The following is a 24,421-nucleotide window of genomic DNA, read 5'->3' as shown; positions in this document are numbered from 1 at the left end:
TCATCTCGTCCTTTAGAGAAGGACAGTAAGTGTGCAGTTGCAATGCACTAGCATGTGAGGAGCAAGCACATCCTTTAATCAAAGAACAAATGTATCCACATTATCCCAAGAGGTAAAGTTTAAAGGTCTTAAGTTCACTTCTGAAACAGGACAGTGTTCATCCCCACCCTAACACAAACATTTACCTAAGTGACATTTGCATAATCTCTGTGGCCCTCATCTGTCCACCTTACTCAACCACATTATTATTAGGAAAAATATGCCTCAATGTGCCTGATGTCTTCACATACTTCTTGCTCATTAACCAAAAATACACACACAAACTGTTCTTTTTTTGATGTATTGCAGACTTTGAGTGAATAGCTTTCTTAGAACACAGATGTTCTCAAACTTTGCCTGGGTGTGACCACATTTCAGTTATAAGCTTATCTCATAGATGCATCTTCTCCCATTTTTACAACAACAAAAAAACCCACCTCCCTTACACATCAAGCACTGTACCCAATTACAAACAGCTTCTGACTGTTGTTTGGTTTAGTAACCAAAACGAGGATCTAAAGGGTCTCCAAGCACCCATGAAGCCTTTCCATGGGAGGCCACCAGCAGGTATTCTGTGAAGCATAGTCTGGAAACACCTTATGCTCAGAAACACCAGTACAGTAAGGGTAGGCACTGACAAGCTCCACCCATGCTCTTTTTTTCTAGCACTACTGCTGACTACATTCACACAAAAATAGTCAAAGCACTGATTCACAAGATGGACATAAAACATCTTTTCCTTTGTACAAATGGAAACTTTCAATCTCTATGCCAACCCTGTCGATGAAAACAGGAGGTTATTTAGACACACATGCTCATTTTTTTCTGTGTGAAAGGTCAAAATTAACAAGCACATTTCTGATGTTTAGACAAGCTTCTTCATGTTGATATACCAGTCTTTCTCTACAGTTGTCACCATCTGATAGATACATTTGAGTGGGGATGTATTTATTGTCACTCAAGGAACATCTGGCCTGTTCCCAAAAGGTCAAGTGAACAGTTTCATAAGGTGATCAAACTAACACAAACTAGCTCTTGCACGCAAAGGCAGGACTCCTGTTCCTTGCTTCTTACGCTCCACTCACTGCACCAGTCCTCAGTGCTTGATCGTAACTCCTCCCTGGTCATAGATCTGAGGCCAACAGGCACTTTGCTGAGCCAACCACATTTGCTCATCAGAATCCATTCACAGAAACATAATTTTGGGCATTGTAGATTAGTGAGTTGAAGGGAGGTAGTATGACCTCTCTCCTTTAATAACCAGTGAATTGTTAAGACTGGCTCTGCCATAATGCGTAATTTCACTCAGTGTTTGTTTCAGGCTAAGGATCTTCGAGACTTGACTGCTTCAGTCCATGAAAAAGGTGGCATAAGAACACATCTATGATCTCTTCGCTTATAAGTACTTCTTATAACAGAAGTAGAATGATTTACATGGACCTCACATCACATAGCAACTATAAATGTACCAAAAGACAGTATGAGGTAAATGCAGGAAAATAAAATCAAAGAAGGTGGATTTTTTTTTTTCTTAAATCAAAGCAAGGAATGGTCTTCTGAATAGAAAATGGCCCCGTTAGGAGATCAACTCAACAATAACCTAATTTCTACAAAGGCAACTTACCACCAACATATTAGAAGTCTTACCTACTTATAACAATGCACAAAATAGCACCATTTTGACTCGCTCAGGTTAGAGAAATGAGAATGTACTTTGGCACAGAAGAATATCAGCCTGACACTGACTCTTGCTGCTACTAGTAATGATAGTCATGCTGCCTCCTGTAGTACATCAGTCATTAAATCGAACTGGTGGTATTGGATAGCGATGACAATTGTATGCAATGCTCAAATCAGTTCTCAGGCTTGTGCCCAAATCAGCAATAGACTCCAGGTCACTGACTTTCTTCCTGTTTTTTTTTTTTTCCCCAAGGATTAAACATCCATGTACAAACCTGGAATTCTTTAATGCATTTCCAAATTCTGGAGGGAGTCTTGTGTAACTATTTCACAATATTTACAGTGGTAGCTTGTGTTCCATCTCAGGTTGCTGCTCTTATCTCTTGCTTCCACAGCAGTGATGAGGTAAAGGAAAGATGGAGTGGAAATTATTTTTTCACATATCTAGGCACTTCAGCAGGCTTGATGCCATGACACTGCGGAGCCTGTTCCGTGCCCACCACCCTCTGGTGCAGACCCTTCCCCTCACCCCAGCTGCCCCTCCCCTGACACAGTTCCATGCCGTTCCCTCAGGCCCCATCGCTGTCCCCACAGAGCAGAGCTCAGCTCTGCCCCTCCACTCCCTGTGAGGAGCTGCAGCCACGGTGAGGCCTCCCCTCAGCTCCTCTGCTCTAGGCTGAGCAAACCCTGTGACCTCAGCCTCAAACGTCTTTCCCTTCAGACCCTTCACCATCTTTGTTGCCCTCCTTTGGATGCTCTCTAATAGCTTTTTGTCCTTACACTATGGCACTCAAACCTGCACCACAGTTAGCCCTTTGCAGCAGTGCCAGGGTACACTGCTGACTCGTGTCCAACTTGCTGCTCACCAGAACCCTCAGATCCCTTTTCACATGGCTGCTCTCCAGCCTCTTGTCCCTCAGTTTGAATATAAACCCAGGGCTACCCTGTCCCAGGTGTATAATCCAGCACTTGCTCGTATTACAAACTTCATGCAGTTGGTGATTGCCCAGCCTACCAGTTTGTCAAGATCTCTCTGAAAGGCATCCCTACCCTTGAAGGATTCAGCAGCTCCTCCCAGTTTGTGTTGTCCACAAACATCCTTAGTATACCTTCAAGTCCTGTATCCAAGGTACTGATGAAAATATAAAATGGAACTGGCCCTAAAAGAACCCTGAGGAACCCTACTAGTTCTTCTGTCAGCCTGGTGTAAGTCTATTTGCTGTAACCCTTTGAGTCTGAAACATCATCGACTTGTTCACCCATCACATTATGTTTTTGTCTAGCATTATGCCAGATACTTTGTCCAGATGTTGTGAGAAACCACATTGAAAGCTTTGCTGAAATCCAAAAAGATTACATCAGCTGGCTTCCCTTGTTCAGATAGATGGGTAACCTAGTCATAAAAAGAGATTAAGCTCATTTTAAAGGACTTTCCCCTCACGAACCTGTGTTGGCTGTGACCAGTGATTGCACTGTCTGTGACCAATGACTGCATTGTCTTTGGTGTTTTTCAGTAACTCTCAGAATAATCTTCTCCTTAATTTTTGCCAGGCATCCAAGAAAAACAGACAGGCCTTTAATTACCAGGGTCTTCCTTCCTGTCCTTCTTGAAAACTGGGACAATGTTCACTAGCTTCCAGTTGAATGAGACTTCTCCAGATTCCCAAGACTATAGAAAAATGATTGAGAGAGGTCTCATGATGACATCAGCCAGCTCTTTGGGCACCCGTGGATGAATCCCATCAGGCCCCATACTTATATCCATCCATCTGGAGCAGCAAATCCCACACATTTGGGTTTGGCTAGGAATTTATTGTTACTGCAGTCACAGTCCTCCAAATCAGAGCTCCAGGGGTCCCTGGGCCCATCATTCTTGTTGAAGACAGAGGTGTACTTTGTGTACCTAGTTTTAAAGTTTGCCATTCTCATCAAGTAATGAACCAATGTGATCTCTGGTCCTCCTTTTGTTGTTACATATCTTAAAAAGCCTTTTTTGTTCTCTCCTACAGTACTGTACTGCTTCAATACTAACTGAGCTTTGGCTGCATAAATTTTCTCCCTACAGTGGCTAACAGCTTCTCTGTAGACCCTCATGTTACGGAACTTCACTCCCAGTGGCCATACAATTTCTTTTTGCAGCTGAGTTCCAAAAAGTTCCCTGCTCAACTAAGCTGACCTTCTGCTCCACCTGCAAGAATTCCAACATTTTAGAATTGCCTGCTCCTTTGCACTTAAGAGCTGGTACTTCAAGAGTAGCCAGCACTGGTGGACTCCAGTGCCTTCAAAAGCAGTTTCCCAGGGGATCTTGCCAACAAGTTCCCCGAACAGCCTAAAGCCTGCCTTGCCCATATCCAGGGTAGAAATTTTCATGGCTACTGCCAACTTATTTCCTACCACCAAAGATTTTAAACTTGACTACTTCAGGGCCACTATAGCTAAGATGGCCACCAATCATGACTTCACCTATAAGACCCTCTCTGTTTACAGACAACAAATCTAGGTGGGAACCTTTAATAGTTGGCTCCCTTAATACCTGTACCAAGGTATATCACCAAAATGTTTTAGGAATCTCCTGGACCTGTTTGTACTAGCTGTCTTTCCAAATCTTGCAGTCTGTCAGCAAGCACAAAAACTCTCATATGCATCACTTGTGTTTTGGAAACCTCTAAGACATTAGTTACAGCAGTAAGAGAAAACATGATATGGACTGATAACATTTGGAGACCAATGATGCCTCTTGTTTGCAGGATGATTTTTAATCTCTACTGATACTTTACCTTTGCTAAACATACTCTGAAAATGAAGACGTTACATAGTTGTTTAACTGCCAAAATTTAGATGACAAAGCTTATGCTAATGTTGTCCACACACAGAATTCAGAATATGCGTGTAAGTACCAAACATATTTAATAACAAAGACTCAGTATGAAGAAAAAAAATGAAGGATTCCACAAAAACTGCAATGAATAGAAGAAAACATACTTCAAATTCAGTAACATATATTTTTAAAGCTACCTAGTCTACCTTGGAGTGGTTAACTGGACTCAGTGCCAGAATACGCTGATAGTTGGTTTTCTGAAGCAGATGGTAAGATTTTTAGACCATGAAAACTGAAAGAATTTATGGTTCAAATCAAAGCACAATAAAATATTGGAATATTTCAGATAATGTCACATTGAGAGATTAAGTTAAAGAAATCATTTAATAAAGTCTGTAATTAATTAAATCCCTAATTAAATAAATTAGACTTATGCATACGATTAATCCCTTTATTCAGTCAAATTAATGACTAAAGTAGTCTCACATGTTTGCACACAAAGTGCCTTACTGAGTTTTAACAATACAGCTAAGCAGAATTCTAGGATCAGAGTGCTAGGACTCAGCAAACATTACTCAGTTGGTAAATACATAAAAGTCTGTAAACTCACCTGTTCAGTTTTTGGGGCGAATATTATATTGCCCAAGATAAATTGTTCACTCACTGTTACCTGTGTTTCTCCTGGAGTGTTTAGTTCTTCACAGATGAATCTCTTAGCAAATCCTTCCTTTGCCAAATGTCCACTCCTAAAAGACAAGCTCATGGTACTTTGTACAACACGTAACAGGAAAAATATTCATCCTTCATCTTTGTTTCTTCCTCATTAGGAAACACTCATGAAGACTTTGGGAAAAAAAATAAGATTTAACATCATTGTATTTATTAGGTTTTGAAACAATACACATTCACATCCTTTTGAATACAGTACATTTGGCACAGTAATAATGTTTACGATGAAATAACACTAATGAATGGCAAGAGATTCAAATTACATCCATAAGAAAACAAAAACCTGTACAAATAAATCCTCACAATAAAAAAAGCCTACCCCTCCCCCCTGAAAACTGAATACATTTTATATTTAGCCAGAACTATTCTGCACATAATTTAAGAAGAGGTAATTTTAATCCTTTTTTGGAGAGAATTATTTTTCACCCTATGGAGAAAAATGTGTTTCACTTTTTTTTTAATAAAGTTTATTTGGAGGAAAAACAAGAAACAGTGGATTCTTTGTAATCATTATTATTAATAATAATCTTTTTGGCATTTTGCACTCATTTTACAAAGAAGGATCAGGAAAGATTTTACAGAACAGGCAGAAATGTAAATGTCCATTTTTAAGATTTATCTTTAAAAAATGTTCAAGGTAACAGACAAACCTTCTGATGTAAACCCAATGCAGAGGATCTAACTAATTATATTGAAGAAATATCTGCCCATGCAAAAGTTTTTATCTCCTTGACTTTTCTCTTAGCATCCTACCAAACAATGCAGGTGTTGAGGCCTCTTGAAATACAAACATTTGCTGATTATCTCTGCGTTAGAAATGGGAATATACCCTACTTACAAAAGCTTTATGGGATGCTTTTATTCCTTCAAAATAAATGCTCTTAGTTTTATGTAAAGGCCTCGTGTTGTACAAACAGTAGTGCACTATTCAATAACTTGCCTTCCTAGCCAGTCTACTCACCTATGGAAAGGAACACTTCAGCATTGTGATCAGTTCTTGCCTGGATGTCAAAAGCTAACTGTGATGAAAAATAAACAGAGCCAGTAGTGAGACATGAATTGATGGGCAGTTCTACAATACATTTCTAAAAGAGAAAGAAATTTAAACATTGAGATGATGAAATCATTAAGATGTTTCTGTGCTGGTACTCAGCTCCAGAAGATAGTCTTTTCCCAGTACAAAAGATCACTGAAGATAAATTAAATTAAACTAAAGGCTTGATCCATTATTACACCTGTAGGCTAGACAACACATTAATTGATATATCATAATATTTAATATTTCAAAATCATCATAAGAATATATATAATAATTACACCTGAGTTTTAAAAACAAAACAAAATGGAACTGAATGTTGTCATCAGTAACAGGCTATGAGCAGCCAGACGTAAAACTGACACAAGCTAACTCATCTGCTTAAGACCAAGATTATCTCTTAACGCCAATGATTCATACTTTGTCCACCACAATTTGTAACATTCCTTCTCTTTCCTAGCTCTATCATATCATAATAGAGTTGAAGAGAACTATACAGGAGATTTAGTATAGCTTAATATATGTCTACATCTTTTTATAACAAAAACCTCAACTCTCTGACAGTAACTTGAACCAATACACATACAAGAGTATTGCACATGGACATTATTATAATTATTCTTTCATAGACTAACATTTTAATAGTATGCCTGAACATGCAGCAGTTGATACCTCTATATTCAATGAATTCCACAGGCCTTGCAGCAAACACTATATACAAAATCTCACCTGTACAAAAGGCAAAAAAGCTTTTTAGTGCCACTTTGCCAATCACAAGTATATATATTTTTGTGCAGCTGGAAATCCATGTGCAACAATTAAAATGGATTCCAATGACCGCTCACTCAGTCCAGTAAAATATATAATAAAATGACCTCAGCGATACATGTACACAAAAAAAAAAAAAAAAAAAAACCAACAAAAAACCAAAACAAACCACAGGGTACTCCTGGAAATATAAGTACATAACACTGTTAGCGTATCTACAGGAGGTAACTTCACATTAGTAATATTGTCCACATGAGTTACCATTTCAATTAATACACAAAAAATTCAATTTACAACTTTCAATAATGTCAGTTTGTAATGTTTGATCTTCAGTTTTTCAACACATTTCCACAAAATGCACATGTAGCCTTATTTTGTGTCTTCTAAAAGCAGTTTTCTTTTTAGATTTCAAACATAAAAAACAACAAACACAGTAGTATTATGGTTTTGTAAAAGTGTGCAAAAGTAACACACTGCTGAGAAAATAAATATAAATAAGACATTATTTATCAACTTAGCTACAATGGAAAATGCAGATTTATAATGTTTATAATTAACTTTTAATGTAAAATTAATTATAAACATTTGCAAGCTTGTCATCACATTAACGGTTTGTTTAAATGGATATTCAATTTAGTAACATGGATCCAATTGCCTGAAAAACTGTAAAATGCCTATATAAAGCTGTGTTAAAGCACTATAGGCTTTTCATTCTTTAGCCCTTTCATATCTATCCGTATAGTATCTTTCTTTGAATAAAATTTCAGTTATCTTCATTACTCTTCTTTTTTCTAAAAGTTTTCCATAAATTTCATGAGGAAATTCATTGAAAGTCTTAATTTATGTACTTCTTCTACTGGACAGCTTTGTTTTACGTTTGTACCTCACCTCAATAAGACATTCATAGTTGAGGACTACACTCCTAAGAATGCAGACTTCTTCACTTACTGAAGGGTAGGTAATATATGACTTGTTCCACATTTTAGCACAGATCTCACAGTAACCACTAGTGCAGAAGAAACAGTTCTCACCTTCTTAGCTTAAATTCATACAACAATTACATGACATGATCTGTTAAATCACTTTTAATAACATGGCTCCATTTTCCGTGAAAAGATGCAATTTTGTCCTGTGGGGAGATCTTAGGAATAAAAGAAAAGTTGAAAATATATGGCAGTGTGTTACATCTACAATTTCTGATACAAAATTGTTTTGCATTGCTTTGTGAGACAGAAATTAAGAGTGCTTTCATGTCAGAAGATTAAAGGAAAAAAAAACAATAAATATATACTTAAATTGGGGATATGGGCTCAGGGTAAAAGAAGTAGTTCTTGATCTACTGAGTCTCAGTAATCTGATGATCTCTTCAGAATCACTTCTTGCAGCATCATTCATCTGTCAGCCTAACGATGTCTATGGCAGTAGCTCTTCTCCAAAATAAGAGAACCCTTTAAATTCATCTTGATTGATTTGTTTTATAATTGTCTCATCCACTAGAGTTAATACCGGTTCTTCTCGCGTAAAGTCTTGATCAAAGTTATTTACATCCCTTTTGGTTTTCTGAGAAGAAAAACACAAATAAGGTGAATGGTAAAATAGCGCAGTAAAATAAAATGTCCTCTCCCTGCTTCCCATCCCCAAAAGGCTGAATTTTATGGAATGACTGAAATAAAAGAGGAGCTACTTCACACAAATAATAACAGACATATGAGAGAAGCTACAAGAGCAAATACTATAAATGAGTTCAGGAGAGGCCAGAGAAGCAGTACTATCTATGAGTTCCCAGAGACTTGCTGGTCTCTGACAGGCGAAGGAATAGCAGTATGATGATAAAGCAGGAAGCTGAGATCAGGACTAATTTAAAAAGGGTTTTGGCATATATAGTAGGTGGCTGTTTCCTCATAGATTTGAACACAATGATATCTCATTTGAGAGGCAGAGAGTGAATCTGATTTTCCCACAATAAACCCAACTGTTTCAACTCTAATTTAACTGTTTCTTTGTATCTGGATATATTTGGCTTTAAAATTAGATCACAGCAGATCTCAGCCCAAAATTTTTGAGCTCAACATTGAGAACTGTTAATTTCCTAATGCAAACTAATATAATTCAGAGCAACACGACAAAGCACAAAAATCTAGCTACAAAGAAATCCATTTCAGAGCTCTCTTTTGTTTCAATGGCACCAGGATTTCTCCATGGAAGACTAAAGAACCTTGGTCTTTCAGTAAATTTGGCCCAACAAGTTGCAATTGGACATGCTCTGAGTGGGATAAAATGTACTAACTAGAGATAGAATTGAAAAGGCTTGCTAATTTTCCTTAGGGCGCTCACGACAGTGACTATCTGTAGCCACTTACATGTAAAGAACATCAGGGCATGGGGAAAAATGTTCCTTAAAGTCATTGTCCTGAGACCTACACTATTCATATTTTCCATGTTAGCAGCATACTTCAGGAAAGTACAGGTTCAGGGAGTTGGAACAAATATTTTCCTTTCCCCTTTTTTGTATCTCCTTTCTGTTTGTTTCATGAAGTCAGACTGATACTTAGTGGGGGCACAACAGCACTGTAAAAACCCGCTTTGCATCCATCCTGCATGCCTAAGATAAAGATGATACCAGAAATAGAATAGCTATTTGACGTGCAAAGTTAAATGATTAAACTCATGAAGTGGTATATCATAAAGTATGATACACTGATGCACTGATGGAATTCCAAATGGGTTAGAGGCCTTCTTTCAATGCAGATAAATTTTCCTATAAATTAGATATATTTTTGTATTTTTTTCATTAGATCTACCTGAGGCATACATATAGCAAGTAACACCTGTGTAGCTTGTAAGAAGTTTATAGTTATAGAAAAAAAGAGATTCTGTAAACCAAGTACTTTCTAAGAACAAGCAATCAAAAATATACATTCTCTATCTACAGAATTCCACTAAAAGGAAAAGAATATAGACTTTAAAAATGTTTATATAAACATATGGTTATTTTGTCTGTATTTGTAATATTTACTTTGTACAGGAATCTGCTTATAAAGTGTATGTGACCCACTCTGAACTGCATAAAGAGTAAGGGACATAAGGGACATAGCTTAGGTCCTTTTTTTTTCCCCTGGTTATTGGGCAAATACTGCAAAACAAGAATGAAATTCCACATGACTTTTGAAATATATTACATTTTAACCATGTCTGCATTCTTCCTTTTCATCATGTCCTACCACAATATTTTCACACACTCTTACAATGAATTTGCTACAAGTGTTTTCACTACAGCAGAAGATGGTAAGTGAATGTTTGTAAAAAGTAGAATTCAAATTCAGAACTGTAGCTTCGTGCAGGAGAAACCTGCTTATACTCACATTTTAACCACTAGCTATTCAGAGCGAATAAGCTCTACAGTAGCTGAAAACAAATTCATGATATATGAATTATTTTCAGTTTTTCATACGGAACATATGTGGAAAAATTCTATTTTCTTTCTGAAGTTAAAAGATTAAAATGAAAATTTTCCTGGGGCAATTAATTCATAATAGCTACTTTTTCCAAAGCACCATTGCTGAGATTTATTAAGATGTTAAGTGAAAATGAGTGCAGATGAGTACTTGCAAAAATCCTGTTGATTACAAATAATAGCACTTCCGATAGAACTTTGAATTGCAAACAGTTCTGAAACAAAAAAAGAAAGGAATTTACTTAGATTTAAAAGCCTAGCGTTACTTAAAGACTGCCTTCAAGGAGATATCCAAAAAAGGAGAAAAATATGTTACTTTCTTAGACTTAGAAGCAATTCCCTATCTTTTTCTTAGAATCATAGAATAGAATCGCCAAGTTTGGAAAAGACCTACAAGATCATCCAGTCCAACCGTCCACCATCACCAATATTTTTTGGCAGCATAGATACAAATCTTCCAGCTTATTAACAGGACAGGTATGGAGCAATCTGAGGTTGCAAGGATATACTAGCAAGCCTCTAACTAACCAACTGGTCAAGTGAGATTGCATAAACCACAGGGTACAAAAGTGAAAGGATTAAGCCATAAAAGTCAAAAGGTAGAGGTCACAACAAGCTACTTTTCAAAGGAAAGATTTATTTGAGAAATCTTCCTTAGCAACTTAGGCAGGTTCTTCCTGAAGCTATTGCTATTTTGCAAGGCTCCATCCCCTAAAATGAAACAGGTCTGGCTACATTTCTGCTACTATTGCTATCCTAATGTACTTGCACATGTGAATACACATCAATAACATGGTCAAAATATAGTTGTAGCATGAGGGTTCAACACGAAGATATGAAGGGCTGTGGCTGTATCCTAGCAGAGAAGCAGAGAAAAGAAAGATGATCTGCAAGGTAGGCAGAGTATATGAAAAAACAGACTGTAGCTATTATCCAACTTCAAGTATTTAAAAAAAAAAAAACACGAAGTGGAAAAGTCTTTAGACTGGCTAGCAAATGCATACTAAAAAGGCAGCAGTGGGTTCTCTTCTTTTAGCCAAAAGCTCCTGAAACTTCAAGAGATATTATTTTCACGTTTTGAAATGTTTTTCCAGATAAGGCTTCTTAATTTCAGATGACTGAGGAAACGATGGTTATTAGGAAACAAGAACCCCCCCAAATCACAGCTGTCCCAAACACAAAAAAGTTTAATTTGGTTTCAGATTCTATTTTTAAATCTTTTTTCCTTAGCAGTGTGAACACTTCACAGGTATCCCACGAGAGCGTTGACTTAGTGCGTAACCTAGTTATCTTAGCAGACTTGATGAACCTACTACATCTGGGTGGTACTATCTGATCAGATGAAACGCTGTTATGCCACAGGAATAGATCATCATGATTTAATAAATATTAACATGACCTCATCGTATTAACATAACCTCATCAAGGATGACATTTTTAAGTCAATGTCATGTTTTATTCTATTCACAGATTACAGTTTTGTGCAAAGAGGTAAAGATATTGGAACTTTTAAAAGACTCTCTTCATAAAATATCATTTAATCAGCTTTGGAGAAATAATGTTATTTAATGAGTAAAAACATTTTTTTTTCCCCCCTAAATCTCATAATTACGGAAAGATTAAAAGGAACTTCATATGCTATAAATTAGCACATATTAAACAATATTTTATCAGACTGGATTAATTTTCTCTATAATTTCCATGAAAAATTAATATTCTACCTCCAGTCACAGACTGAAGTTTTAAAAAAACTTCAGAACATGTTTAATAAGCTTTCCAGTGTCAAGGATTACCAACCTTTTCTGTTAATGATTACTAAATGACACTATATGAATTGCAACAGAGAAGAAAGAAATCTAAGATGGTGTTCTAATCAACAAAAATACATTAAGAAGGCTGTAACTTGCTATTGATTTCATTACTCTTCTGAAGTAAATGTGAACGACAAAGAACCACTGGAACTGAAAAGCTGCAGAAATCCATGCACTTTTCAGAAGGTGGTCCAAACCACGGAACTCAGAAATGCCTGAGCACCTCCTCAGCTGTGCCATGAGGCCAAGAGGCTTGGTGGACTCTGTTGTCTAACAAGGATTGAATTAATTCTACAGCTTGGACGCATTAAGAAGTATCTGCCTCTGTTTCATTATTTTATTTAATTTGCAGAAAATCACTGAAATCCTTTCAAGTGCTTTGAATGCTCAGTGCCTCTACTAATTGTACAATAGGTTCAGAGGCAGAGCAGATGAAAGATAGAGGTGGAAGCTAGAAAACAATACTGCCACAAAAGTCTTATTTTGTAGGAAAATCAGACTAAAATACAAATTCAAATGATGAGTTAAATATAAACTTGAGTTAAATATAACTACAGGAATCTGTAAATTTTCAGTAAATGGATCTTTTGACACAGAACATGTACAAAGCTCATCTGTAGTTTTTACAGTCTCAGATACTGTCAGCACTGTCCTTCAGATACACATTAGACTTTCTATATCACTGAATTACACACTTTATCTGTACTCCACTGCAGTTTGCTGCCAGGAGCAGTGCTTGACTCTTCAAGCCCACAGTGAAATCCTGGACTTTGTCATTCTTCTGGGAAACTCTTTCAGTGCAGCACATGGTGATGTAAACTGCACACTAGACATGTCATAGGCACATTAAATTTGGGCAGGATGTTGCTACAGCTTTTGTTGTGCAGCTACAGGGGCATGGGACAGCAGTGCAGCATGAACAGGATGGGCAGCAGGAGGTGAAAGAGTTACATAGTATTGTTTGATTTTATCCAGAATTTTGCTTCTCTAGGGAATGGTTCCTAGGTTTGACAGTGTCACCAAGAAGAGGTCCTTGTATTGGGACGATCGGTTTAGTAATTTGCTTCTACCGACGAGATTTTCAGATTTTTTTTAAAGACAAGTGGAAACTAAAGACATCAGACGAATCGGTTTGAAGCACAAGGTTATGTGGCTAACCTCACATCTATATCACTGTCCTCTCATTCACCTCTCTTTATTATGATAACAAAAACCGCAGCAGAGGCAGAGATCACTGCACCAATGAGTGGATTTCTTTTCATAAAGGTGCAGCAGCTTCTAGAAAGTTGAAAAAAACCATAATGAGCACTCACTTTCACATATAACTCATTCCGTATATAGAAATTCAATATGAATACTGTGAAATAAATAGGCTGAGAAGTGAAACACTTCAGGCTTGTCTTTCTGTTTATCATGTTGATTCCTCTTCACAGTATTTGTATGCACAGAGAGGCCATATGAGAATTCTAAGTATTTTCTAGAATGTCAGATTTGAGAAGATATGAAATGTAAGTTATCGGAATAACTTTACAAACTTGTATTTTTTATTTAGTATGTTAATTGCTCTAGCCACATGACAAAGAGTTGCAACAGATCAGACATAAACTAAAATGCATCAGCTAAAGGTTATAATGATAAACAGGGTTTTTAGTTCAAGTAGTTTTCAGGAGGATATCAGCATTAATTACTTCCAAGTGAAGGGTGAGATGTTGTGCTTCTAGATTATTTATTCTTTCATTAGATATGAAGGAGACCAAATTAAAAGAAAGAAATGGATAACAAAGATATTCAGCAAAGATTTTAACAGACAGTGAGGCAGTATTTAGAAAGTATGCTAGCCTTTGTAGGCTGTGATCTAATCTGCTATAGAAGTACATAGCTATTCAGTAAACATCAACCTAATTCACAGAACTATGAATTTTAAGAGGAATAATTTCTCATCCAGGAATCTGAAACCACATTTGTATTGAAACAGTATGCATCCTTCCTAGGAATGTAAAATGGGTCAGGTGGGAAGGAGGAATAACCTGAACAATTAGGAGATAGGAACATTTAATGATTACATGGCCACGATGCCAACCTTAGTACTTCACTTTTGCACAGCCTTTCTCTTACCCCGTAAACTAAAAATACAACAATGAAAGAAATAGCAAAGCAAAGAAGATCAAAGCTCTGCAAGTTCACTGACAGTCACCTTGTGCTCACAGTCTGGGCAATGAACCTCACCCATAATAAAATGTTGTAAACCCATTGTACCCCATGGCTATACTTGGGTATGGGTTTTTGCTCAACAGAGCACACAGCACAGAAGCTATACATACCAAACTTATTTTGTTCACAGCCTGATTACTAAAGCACAAGACTTGCCTCTGTTTAAAACATCCATGAAGACAGAATTCACAGGAGCTGCAGGGAAGGCCATCACTACAGCTTCCTGCCCATGGTTAGTCCCTTACCAACAAGATCCATCTCGTCCACCTTATCAGAGCTTGTTTCCATTACAACTTAATCACGACATAACTACCACACAGAAGCTATGCTACAGTAGAAAACATGCCCTTCTTAGAGTGAAAAAAATTTGCAGGCAAAATGTCAATTTTGCATTTCTGCTTTTTATTTTTCACCCTAAATTTAGGTTTTTGAGGGTTTAGCTATGTGGGAAATTATTTTATATTTCTTTGTGGGGTAGGGAGGGCATAGAAGAAGAGAAAGAAATGGAACAGTGGTATTAAAATGCCCTTCATCTACATAATACAATTCCTCCTGCAAATTTTATGATCCACTCTGCAGAGCAGATTTTATATGGGTGCCTCTCCAATTCACATTTTATTGGCAAGCCTCCACTGAAATCCTCAGCTGTTCTAAGGTCATGATCGCTGAATGTCACCTCCCATCTTACATCCTGGCACACATCCAAGATTAGACCATTTTTGGCTGCGAGCTCCTGAAAATGTATTTTAACCATTGTTATTACAGCTGTGTTACACCTGCCACATGCTAAACCACCTGCTGGCAAGTCCTCATATACACGTGCAGAAGCCTTTTTGTCTTACAGATCACTAGCACTTTAGCACAGAGCAATGGCTAAACTCAGAAAATGGAGCTGACTAGTGAAGAAGAAGAAGGGGATGCAGGAAAGTTTGCAAGTCAAGGGCAAATCCACGGTACATGGTCCTAGAATTCCAGTGGCTGCCTGGAGCCATCTGATAAATCATGGAAAAAATATAAAATATGGAAAGTCCAGCAGGGCAGTGAAATATTTGATCAGATTTATTTTGTAAAGGATCTATAGTGCATAGAAATATTACTTAGAGCATTGCAGCCAGAATCCTGCTACAGAATCAGAACAGTTTTCACAATAATCTCAATTTTTTTCACCTTAGGCACTTCAGTAATGAACATTTTGACACTACTCAGCTTGTGAGTTACAAGAAAATTGATTAATGCAATGCCAAGTGGTGAGATGCAGTGAAAAACTGTAGTGAAAATGTAGTGTGTATTAAAAAAAATGACAAAAGTCAGAGAATGGTTGAATTTAGCAAAGACTTCTGGAGGTCACCTGGTCTAATCCCTGCTAAAGCCACTCACCAGAACCATGTACAGGCAGCTATTTAAGATCTCCAAGAAAGGAGACTGTACAACCTTTCTGAGCAACCTGTGCCAGTGCTGTCACCAGCACAGTAAAAAAATGGTTGTTTATTTTCAGATGGAACTTTCTGTGTTCCAGTTTTTGCCCAGTACCTCTTGCCTTGTCACTGGGCACCTCTAAAAAGAGCCTGGATCCATCTTGTTTACGCCCACCTGACTAGAGCATACCTATCCTGCACAAAACGTTGAGGATTCATCCATATCCTTCTCCATATACTTCTCATATAGCTGTGCTGCACGCTGCATATAGTTGCATGTGTAATACTAAAATTACTTTCCTAGTTTGGTAAATAGAAAATACCCTATTCACTTAACCCTCCTCTGAATCACTGTAATTTTAAAAATTAATTTGCACAAGAATGAAAAACAAATGGCTGCTAGTTTAATTGTACTGCTTCTAACCTGTGGGGAGAACATACAAATTTACTTTGCTTTCCATGTGTTAAGCAAGCACAAAGAAGAAATCAAGGAGATTCTAACGCTAGTTAATAGGTGAATGATGTAATTAGATACTTCAGGACTCATCTCTGCCATGTATCCTGATTAAAAGTAACTGACTGACTTTCCAGTGTTTTATTCCATCTACAGTCGCCTGAACAATGTAATTATAGAAAAAAAACCACAAATGACAAATATATTCTGAAAATCTTTCTGAACGCAATATGAAATTATATAGCTACATTCTGTGATTCTGAGCCTCTCTTTCATAAGTAGGAGACACTAGACCCAAAGTACCACTGTTCAGCATGGAAGGTAAATAACAAGTATGTGCAGTGGGAGTCTTATCCCAACACTCAGCTACACAGTAAAATGGAACAGTCTACCTGGGTTCACTACAGGCCATGGAGCAGAAATGCTACAGAGTTTTTGGCAAGACTCCATTCTTCAAAACATTAAAGGAAATTCATGCTCCATCTCATTAAGAATAAAGCTTCCAGCTAGAGAAAGATCATGTGTATGAATCCTTTTATCCTTTTTTTTTATTATCTTACACAGAGAAGTGGTACTGCAGGTCTCACCATTTGAAAATGGAGAAAGCTAGACAAGCACGGCTTAATACTGAGACTATGTGAATGTGCAGTATCTCACTGTCACTTTTTGAACATGGTTTTATTAAAAGTGCCCAGTAAGATTTAGCAGAGTTTGTAGTGGCTGGGGTTTCATTCTTGGTTCTGCTACCTATCTTTTTTAAACTTCTGCAATTTTCTCCACACTAATCTAATATTCTCTCTATTTTTAATCACCTTTACATGGATATGTGTGATCTCTTGACTCATTCTCATAGTGTACTTAAACAGGTTTTTGCACAGCAGGAACCTCATCTTGCAGGGAACTTAAGATGTTACTGGGGACCTGAGGGCACGAATGTATTCAATCAATTTCTCCTTCTTCCTATTCTTTTCAAATTAAAACACAATCCTTCAGAGAGTCATAGGCAGTCAAGATCTTCAAGCTGTCTTTTTCTATACTCCATAACCTGTGACTATTATTTACATTAATATAAAAATAAAATGTTTCTGTTTATACACTTAAGAATGTAAGTAGCCATGATAAAGGAATTTCACTTAATGGTTTAAATTTTTTCTGAAAATAAGACTAGAGAAGAGAGAAGCCAAGAAGTGAAACAGAATCTGTCCTACCCTGAGGAAGTTCAAAAGGAAAGCAGAAACACTCTGGCTGCTTATCACTCCACTGCAATGGACAGTAATTAAAAATGCATGTTTAACAAATGGCTAAATGAACTTAATCATTGAGTTTAAAAGATTTTAGTGTTAAAAGACCAGGACTCAACAAAACAAAATATTGCTGGATCCCTGGTTTCAAAAGAAACATTGGAAACCTACAGTAGCTTTCAAACTTCTGTAATTCTAGTGTTGTGGCAATCACAGCTAAAAGCAGCTGCTGCAGAGATGCTGTAGAGAACAAGAAACAAAAAATAAGATGGACTGAATGAGCACATTCTGGGAAACAGAACCTTACACATGTGAGCAAACAACGCTGAAATTTGTTAAAAACATCAGCTTGCTTACTGTCAATGTCTTTTAGCTGTGATACAAGCTGGAGTTAAATTTCTTGAAGGCTATCTACTCACACCTGAGAGAAATTCATGGTTGTGTGAAGTTCTAAAGTATTTGAAGTGATTGAGAATCAAATATCCTTTATCTTGTTGAGGGGAGAGGCAGAAGTAGGCCAGACATCTCTGTCCTGCTCTGCCCAGACATATTACTAGACCCACTGGTACAGGCTACATTGCTAGTAGTTCTAGTACTGTTGCTCATGACTGCCCACTGCTAGCTAAATTGAGATGATGAACTTCATCACCCACCAATTGCCAATGCTTCTCTATCCGTAGCAAAGTGGCTAACACCAGAATGAGTAGCAGGAAAGTGGTACTTTTAGGAACCAGCTCACATGAAATACTCGAATTAATGATACCCCGTGCCAGGGCCAGCGTGCAAAACAGTGTTGAACTTCAACAGCTATGATGGTTTGTAATAAAAAGGCTAAGTCCCAACAACCCACAACCATCTTTCCTTAGTTTTTTTTTAAGGATTTATGTTATCAGTTCTGACTAACATAAAGTCTTCCCTGTTTCCAAACTTTTTTTCTGTACACTGGTATTAATCAACACAGTCACTGTCAGAAGAAAGCCTGCTGTTTTCCTGTTCCTAAAATGCCTGCAGGAAAGTGGGAAATACATAATGTGCAATGTTTAACAATGGTACATGAGTGTCTGAGGTCTCAGGATCCCACTCCGGTGTTTTGTCAAAGCGGTAACACTTCATGCAAAAGCATGCAGGGTAGCCCCTTGCGTGCCCACCTGCTAAATGCTCATTGCCATGCAGTGATGACTAAATGGAAATATATTATGGAACTGAAGGGACACCTCAAGGTTATTAGGCCTAAAATTGGACCTACCTTGATATTTTCCCCATATTGAAGGCCTTACCTTAAAGAGGGACATTCACACTGAAGCAAACTTGAAAAGAGAGAACATTTATACAAAAAGAAATTTACTTGGCCTGTAATTTCCTATGTTCTGTTTGGTGCTACTGAATGATACTGCATTTTATAGGGCTTCTTCCCCACAATGTAAAGTCATAATTCTGCATGTATGACAATACAATCCACTGTCACAAAAAACAGAGGTGTGCCAAAAAAAACCCCAAGAAAACAGTATCATGACTTCCCAAAGAGCAAGTTAAAAAAATCCTCACTAAAAAGTAAAAATATCTTTGCCTGTTAGCGGTCACGTATGAAAACAGATCTGAAAACTTGGGAAGATTTATGAGTCATGTATCCAGCTAATATATTTGGAAGTTTTCTCCAGAAATGTGGTCCCTCTTTAAGGATTCCAGCCATTTCTCACAGTCAGCAGATGGCTGCTGCAGCATTTTAAACACACACCTGTCTCAATGAACACTTTCTGGGAGACGTTCAGTGAGACACAAACCTATGTAGGCAGGTGCAGCTTCTACCTGTTTGCCTCTGCAAGCAGGCCAGTTGCACACTCTATATGCATTTGTATTTACTATTTGTTACTCAGTTTTCAGACACTGTGGACATCCAGCTTAACACAAGTCATAAAGGAAGGGCTTTTGAATTTTTTTCAGTTTTTCACTCATTTGGGAGAGAGGGAAAAGAAAATTGTCAGTGCTTGGAGACTCCAGCTGTAACACAATCATTGGCTAGCACTAGAATTTGTTTTTTGGGATGATATTATTTCAAACCTTTGCTGCAGCGCAAAATTGACAGAGGGCAGATTGCTGGCATCCTTAAGTCAAGACTTAACAAGGGAGTTTAGGTTCACGAGGAAACTGCATACAGACAATATGGCCCAGATAGTGATAACTAAGGGGGGGAGGGATTTCGATAACAGTTTGTGTTTATATTAGGGTTACAGGAGATAAGATATATGTAAATTATTGTAGGAAATTTGAGACTGAAGATCAAGATGAAATCTGCTAACACTGAGGTCTGGTATAGTGTAGAACACTCTTCCAAGGGAAGCGCCATGTGTTCCATCAATTTAAAGCCTGTCTGATCATGACCATTTGGATTTTAACTCTTAGTTGTATCTCTTTGCTGCCACAAAACTTTGTGTTACACATCCTGAGCTACTATTACCAGAGAGTGGAAACTGAGGCATGAAGGTGTTAGGTGACAAATCCTGGGCCACGCCATGAGTTTCTAGCAAAGCTGTTAGCAGAACTTATCTATCCTGCACTTCTCAGATCTCTGGTCATAGCTGCCAGGGCAATACTCTACCAATCCCCTAGTAAGTCAGAACTGAAGAAAGAATGTACAAGCATACAGAAAACATTCTCAGTGATATAACAGCAGCAATGGAAGAGTCTGCAAAATGAAGAGAGTCAAATCAGATGAACTAAATGGGCCCTTTTGGCAGCATCTGCTGTTATTCAATACTGAAAGATAAAATTCTGCAGTAGATTATCTTGCCCATCTTGTCTTTAATGCTCTTGAAGAAAGTGAGTTTTAAAAATGTAAAACCAAGAAGTTATGAATCCACAGAGAAAATTAAAACAATGTATTGTTCTGTAAAAGCTGCATGTTCACAGTAAATCATCATAATGCAATTACTTTGTTAAATTCATCTTCATACAGCCACACTAAGATTGAATTGCCACAGGCACTGATAAAGCCATTAGAGATGAAACTTTGGCTTAATTGCTAGAAGGAAACACATATGGCAAACATCTGTTTTACCAGTGTTTGTTTTACCCTCTGACTCAGTGTTTCAGCTTTTTCATGTTGAGGATGCCGTAGTCAAAGCCTAAAATTTCCCCAACCTTGATAGTTACAGCAGGATAGATTAAAAAGGACATGACTTCTTGTTTGTGTGTGTTTCAAGGGTTGACAGAAAACTCAGCCTGGAAGTACAAGAACGGACAGGCTGGGAGGCTATCTTTGCAGCACAGTGCCTAACATCTTCCTATGTCTCACAGTTCCTCACAGCACACTGGGCTATTGTGACCAATGGCATAAGAAACGTGAGAATGATTTTATTGTGCACATCTCGTTTTACAAAAAAAGCCAAACCAAAAGAACAAAACAAAACAAGAATAAATTGAGGCTTACACGATGCTATCACTTCAGCCAAATGAGTGAAATTCGGGGCAGTAGCATTCCTGTACCCCTGGCAAGTGGGACTGGAATATTACCTGGGCTGCATTAAAAAAGGGGTGTCCAGCAGGGAGAGGGAGGTGATTGTCCCCCTTACTCGGCTCTTCTGAGGCCCCATCTGGAGTACTGCATCTAGGCCTGGGGCCCCCAGCACAAGAAAGATGTGGAGCTCTTGGAACAGGTCCAGAGGAGTGCCACCAAGATGATGAGAGGGCTGGAGCACCTCTTCTGTGAAGAAAGGTTGAGGGAACTGGGCTTGTTTAGTCTGGAGAAGAGAAGGCTCTGGGGAGACCTCATTGTGGCCTTCCAGTACTTGAAGGGAGTGTACGAACACGAAGGGGTAAGACTGTTTACATGAATGGATAGTGATAGAATAAGGGGGAATGGTTTTAAACTAAGACAGGGGAGGTTTAGGTTAGATATTAGGAGGAATTTTTTTTTACTCAGAGGGTGATGACACACTGGAACAGGTTGCCCAAGGAGGTTGTGGATGCCCCGTCCCTGGAGGTGTTCAAGGCCAAGCTGGACGTGGCTCTGGGCAGCCTGGTCTAGTGGTTGGCGACCCTGCATTCAGCAGGGGGGTTGAAACTAAATGATCTTTGAGGTACTTGTCAACCCAGGCCATTCTATGATTCTGATTCTGTACAATTACACATTAGTATCAGCCTTTAGGCCACCTGTGCACACCTCTCCGTGAGCTTCCCTGGCTGATGTTAGTGGCATGTCAGCTGGCCAGCTGTGCCCTCAGAAAAGGCACAAACAAACAAAATTTCTTGCAGGGAATCTAAAGCAATACAGTGAGAACTAAGGAAAAAGCAAAATATTCCAAAATATACTTTTGCTTCACTGTTTCAAACATAAGATTTTCCAATAACAACATGGGAAAATATAAATTTCATAAATATACATTCAAGGCAAACAGTAATCTGTTTCATTGTTTTTAATGCACGTTTTATTATTTGTTATTGGATAGACTGAATCATTCCATCATGGTGCTAAGCAAGATCTACCACAGTATTAATGACTTTGGCAAGAAATGAATATAACGTACCCTTGTTTTCACTAGTAATATTGCAGATGCGCTTTGAAAATGAAGATAATCTATTTTAACCAAACATAACCATGGAAACAAAGAAAGACAGAGAATAGAGAATCCCTGAATATTAACAATGCCTTTGTGGTTTTGGGGCAGGAAAACTATATTGGAAACCATAGCCTGGTGTTATGGCTAGTGTTATGCTGGTGTTATGGATGGGATTTTGGAGATTTATTTCTCTGAATGAAAATAATTCCAGAAAAACATATGGGCCAAAAAATCTCAACACAGGAACAAAGTGCCTCAAAGGGAGTTCTGTCTCATAACAAGTGCATTGGAGAACAGTTATCTGTCTGTACTAAAACAGCACTTCTTTCTTGCATATGCAATTACAAATCCATGTCTGAATTAAGAACAGCAGGGAAGAACAATATTATTAAACAAATTTCAAGACAGTCTGTGAAACTATAAGAATTATGTTTTAAGAGCAGTGGAAATTATCTTCAAGAGATACTGTCAAAGTCACTGGTGCTTATGAGTAATAAATATCCTCTTCATATCTTCTCCATTGTCTGCTTAATTTCTAATGCACATGTCCATAGCTAATACCTTTTCTATAGCAACTTAACCTTTATAATAGCTCTCTTAGCATAATAAACTATAGTATATAGGAAAAAAAATATTTTTTCTGGATTTATGAAAGGAAGGTCTGTTACATAATATGCATCAGAGTACAATGCATTTTCACCTCCTCATGTCCTCTTTTCCAAGTCACTACGCTAGAGTAGCAGTTAAAGACCCTTCACAGCAAGTGTCAGGGACACCAAATCTGTTTTCATTGTCTGTAATTCCTAGCACAACCTGGTGTTTCATTCCCATCACTTCTTAGCAAACTAAACTGAAGCCATTTGCATGAGTGCTTTGCCCTGGGCTCTCCTGTAAGCTTTCAAAAAATCATTAGAACCACCACATAATTTGCAAAATAGAAGGACATTAGTGATATATTTCTGATATAGAGAAGAATATATTTGTATGCCTCGGCAGTATGAATGAGATTTAGAAATAACTTTCAAAAGTTATGTTGTGTTTCTTCCAAGTCCACCTGAAAAATTCAAAGTTCAGGCTGGCAGAGCTGAAGAGACATAACTTGAACTATGGAGAAGCATAGGTCTTACAGTACCATGTCATACAGCTTCTTATAAAACCTTTTACTTCAAAGCAATGATAGAATGTAAAAGAAAAGAAAGGTTGTAGAGCTAACCAAGGAACCCACACATTTTTGGGATCAGTAGAGTAGTCAGGCAGAACTGAAGCAACAATTGTTTGTTTCCAACCTAGCACCTCTATGACCTCCCTTGGCAGATTATTCCATTGTCTGATGAGACCTCAGTGTTTGACCACTTTCCCTAATGACTTTAATTGTTTAGTTTCAAGGTTTTACATTGTCCAGAGCTCATATGAATACACCCTATGTTTTATATATGACACAGAAATTATATTTCCCCCCTTAGTCATCTTTTCTGTTGGGTCAGAAAACAGACTAATATCTGTGTAAAAATATGCATTCCTGCATGAATAGATTTTTACAGGTGCAGACAAATACCAGTTTGCATGCACACATGACTATATATGTATTGTGTTTTTTTTTCTCTGCACCTATGTACACTCGTATCACATGCAAGAATGTCTATTTTCTGAGTAATTTGGCCTAACTCATAGATGTTTTCACAGACCTAGGCTTTCCTGAACATAAAATTAAATATATTTTTCATATCCCTTTTTAACATTATAAGTCACTTTGAAATAATGAACAGTCTTTTATAAATACTGAAAGATGTTAAAATCCAAAAAACATTCCAAACATGTGATTACTTATGTCTATTCCACAGTTAATCCATAGCTATGGAACTGTTGCATTTGTTATTCTAAATCAGTGAAACTCAATGCTACTCCCACTACTGAATCAAGAGACAAACTCTCTAAGGAGATTTTAAAGTAGAATTTATTTCATTAGCTTTAAACATCTTACCTTTTTTTTATATTTTATTTTTCAAAGCGAGTGCAATTTCTTCTACCTTGCCAAGTATCCCAAATCAGCTTTTGAGCATTTATAAAGAATTGAACTTTACTTCCCTAGAATCCTTTACAATTTCTGAGGTTGCATCATTAGTAATCAGATTTGTGTGATCTTTCTGTCTGGACTAGACCTAGATTACACTTCAATTTTCAACTAACAAAGCACTAAATATTAAGAGGA

The 24,421-nt window shown here is 37.5% G+C and overlaps 1 protein-coding gene across 1 annotated transcript in view; it reads right to left on the bottom strand.

Moving 5' to 3' along the window:
- PRKCE (protein kinase C epsilon) overlaps positions 5,396-24,421 on the bottom strand; it is a 286,254-nt gene continuing 267,228 nt past the window's right edge. The window contains exon 15 of the mRNA XM_021389975.1: positions 5,396-8,630. Coding sequence (XP_021245650.1) covers positions 8,484-8,630 — 147 coding nt within the window. The 3' untranslated portion in view covers positions 5,396-8,483. The remainder of the gene's footprint in view (positions 8,631-24,421) is intronic.

This window comes from Numida meleagris, chromosome 3, assembly GCF_002078875.1.
Source record: "Numida meleagris isolate 19003 breed g44 Domestic line chromosome 3, NumMel1.0, whole genome shotgun sequence".
Taxonomy (NCBI): domain Eukaryota; kingdom Metazoa; phylum Chordata; class Aves; order Galliformes; family Numididae; genus Numida; species Numida meleagris.
Note: the sequence above shows the minus strand (reverse complement) of the source record. Positions and strands in the feature narration are given on the sequence as shown.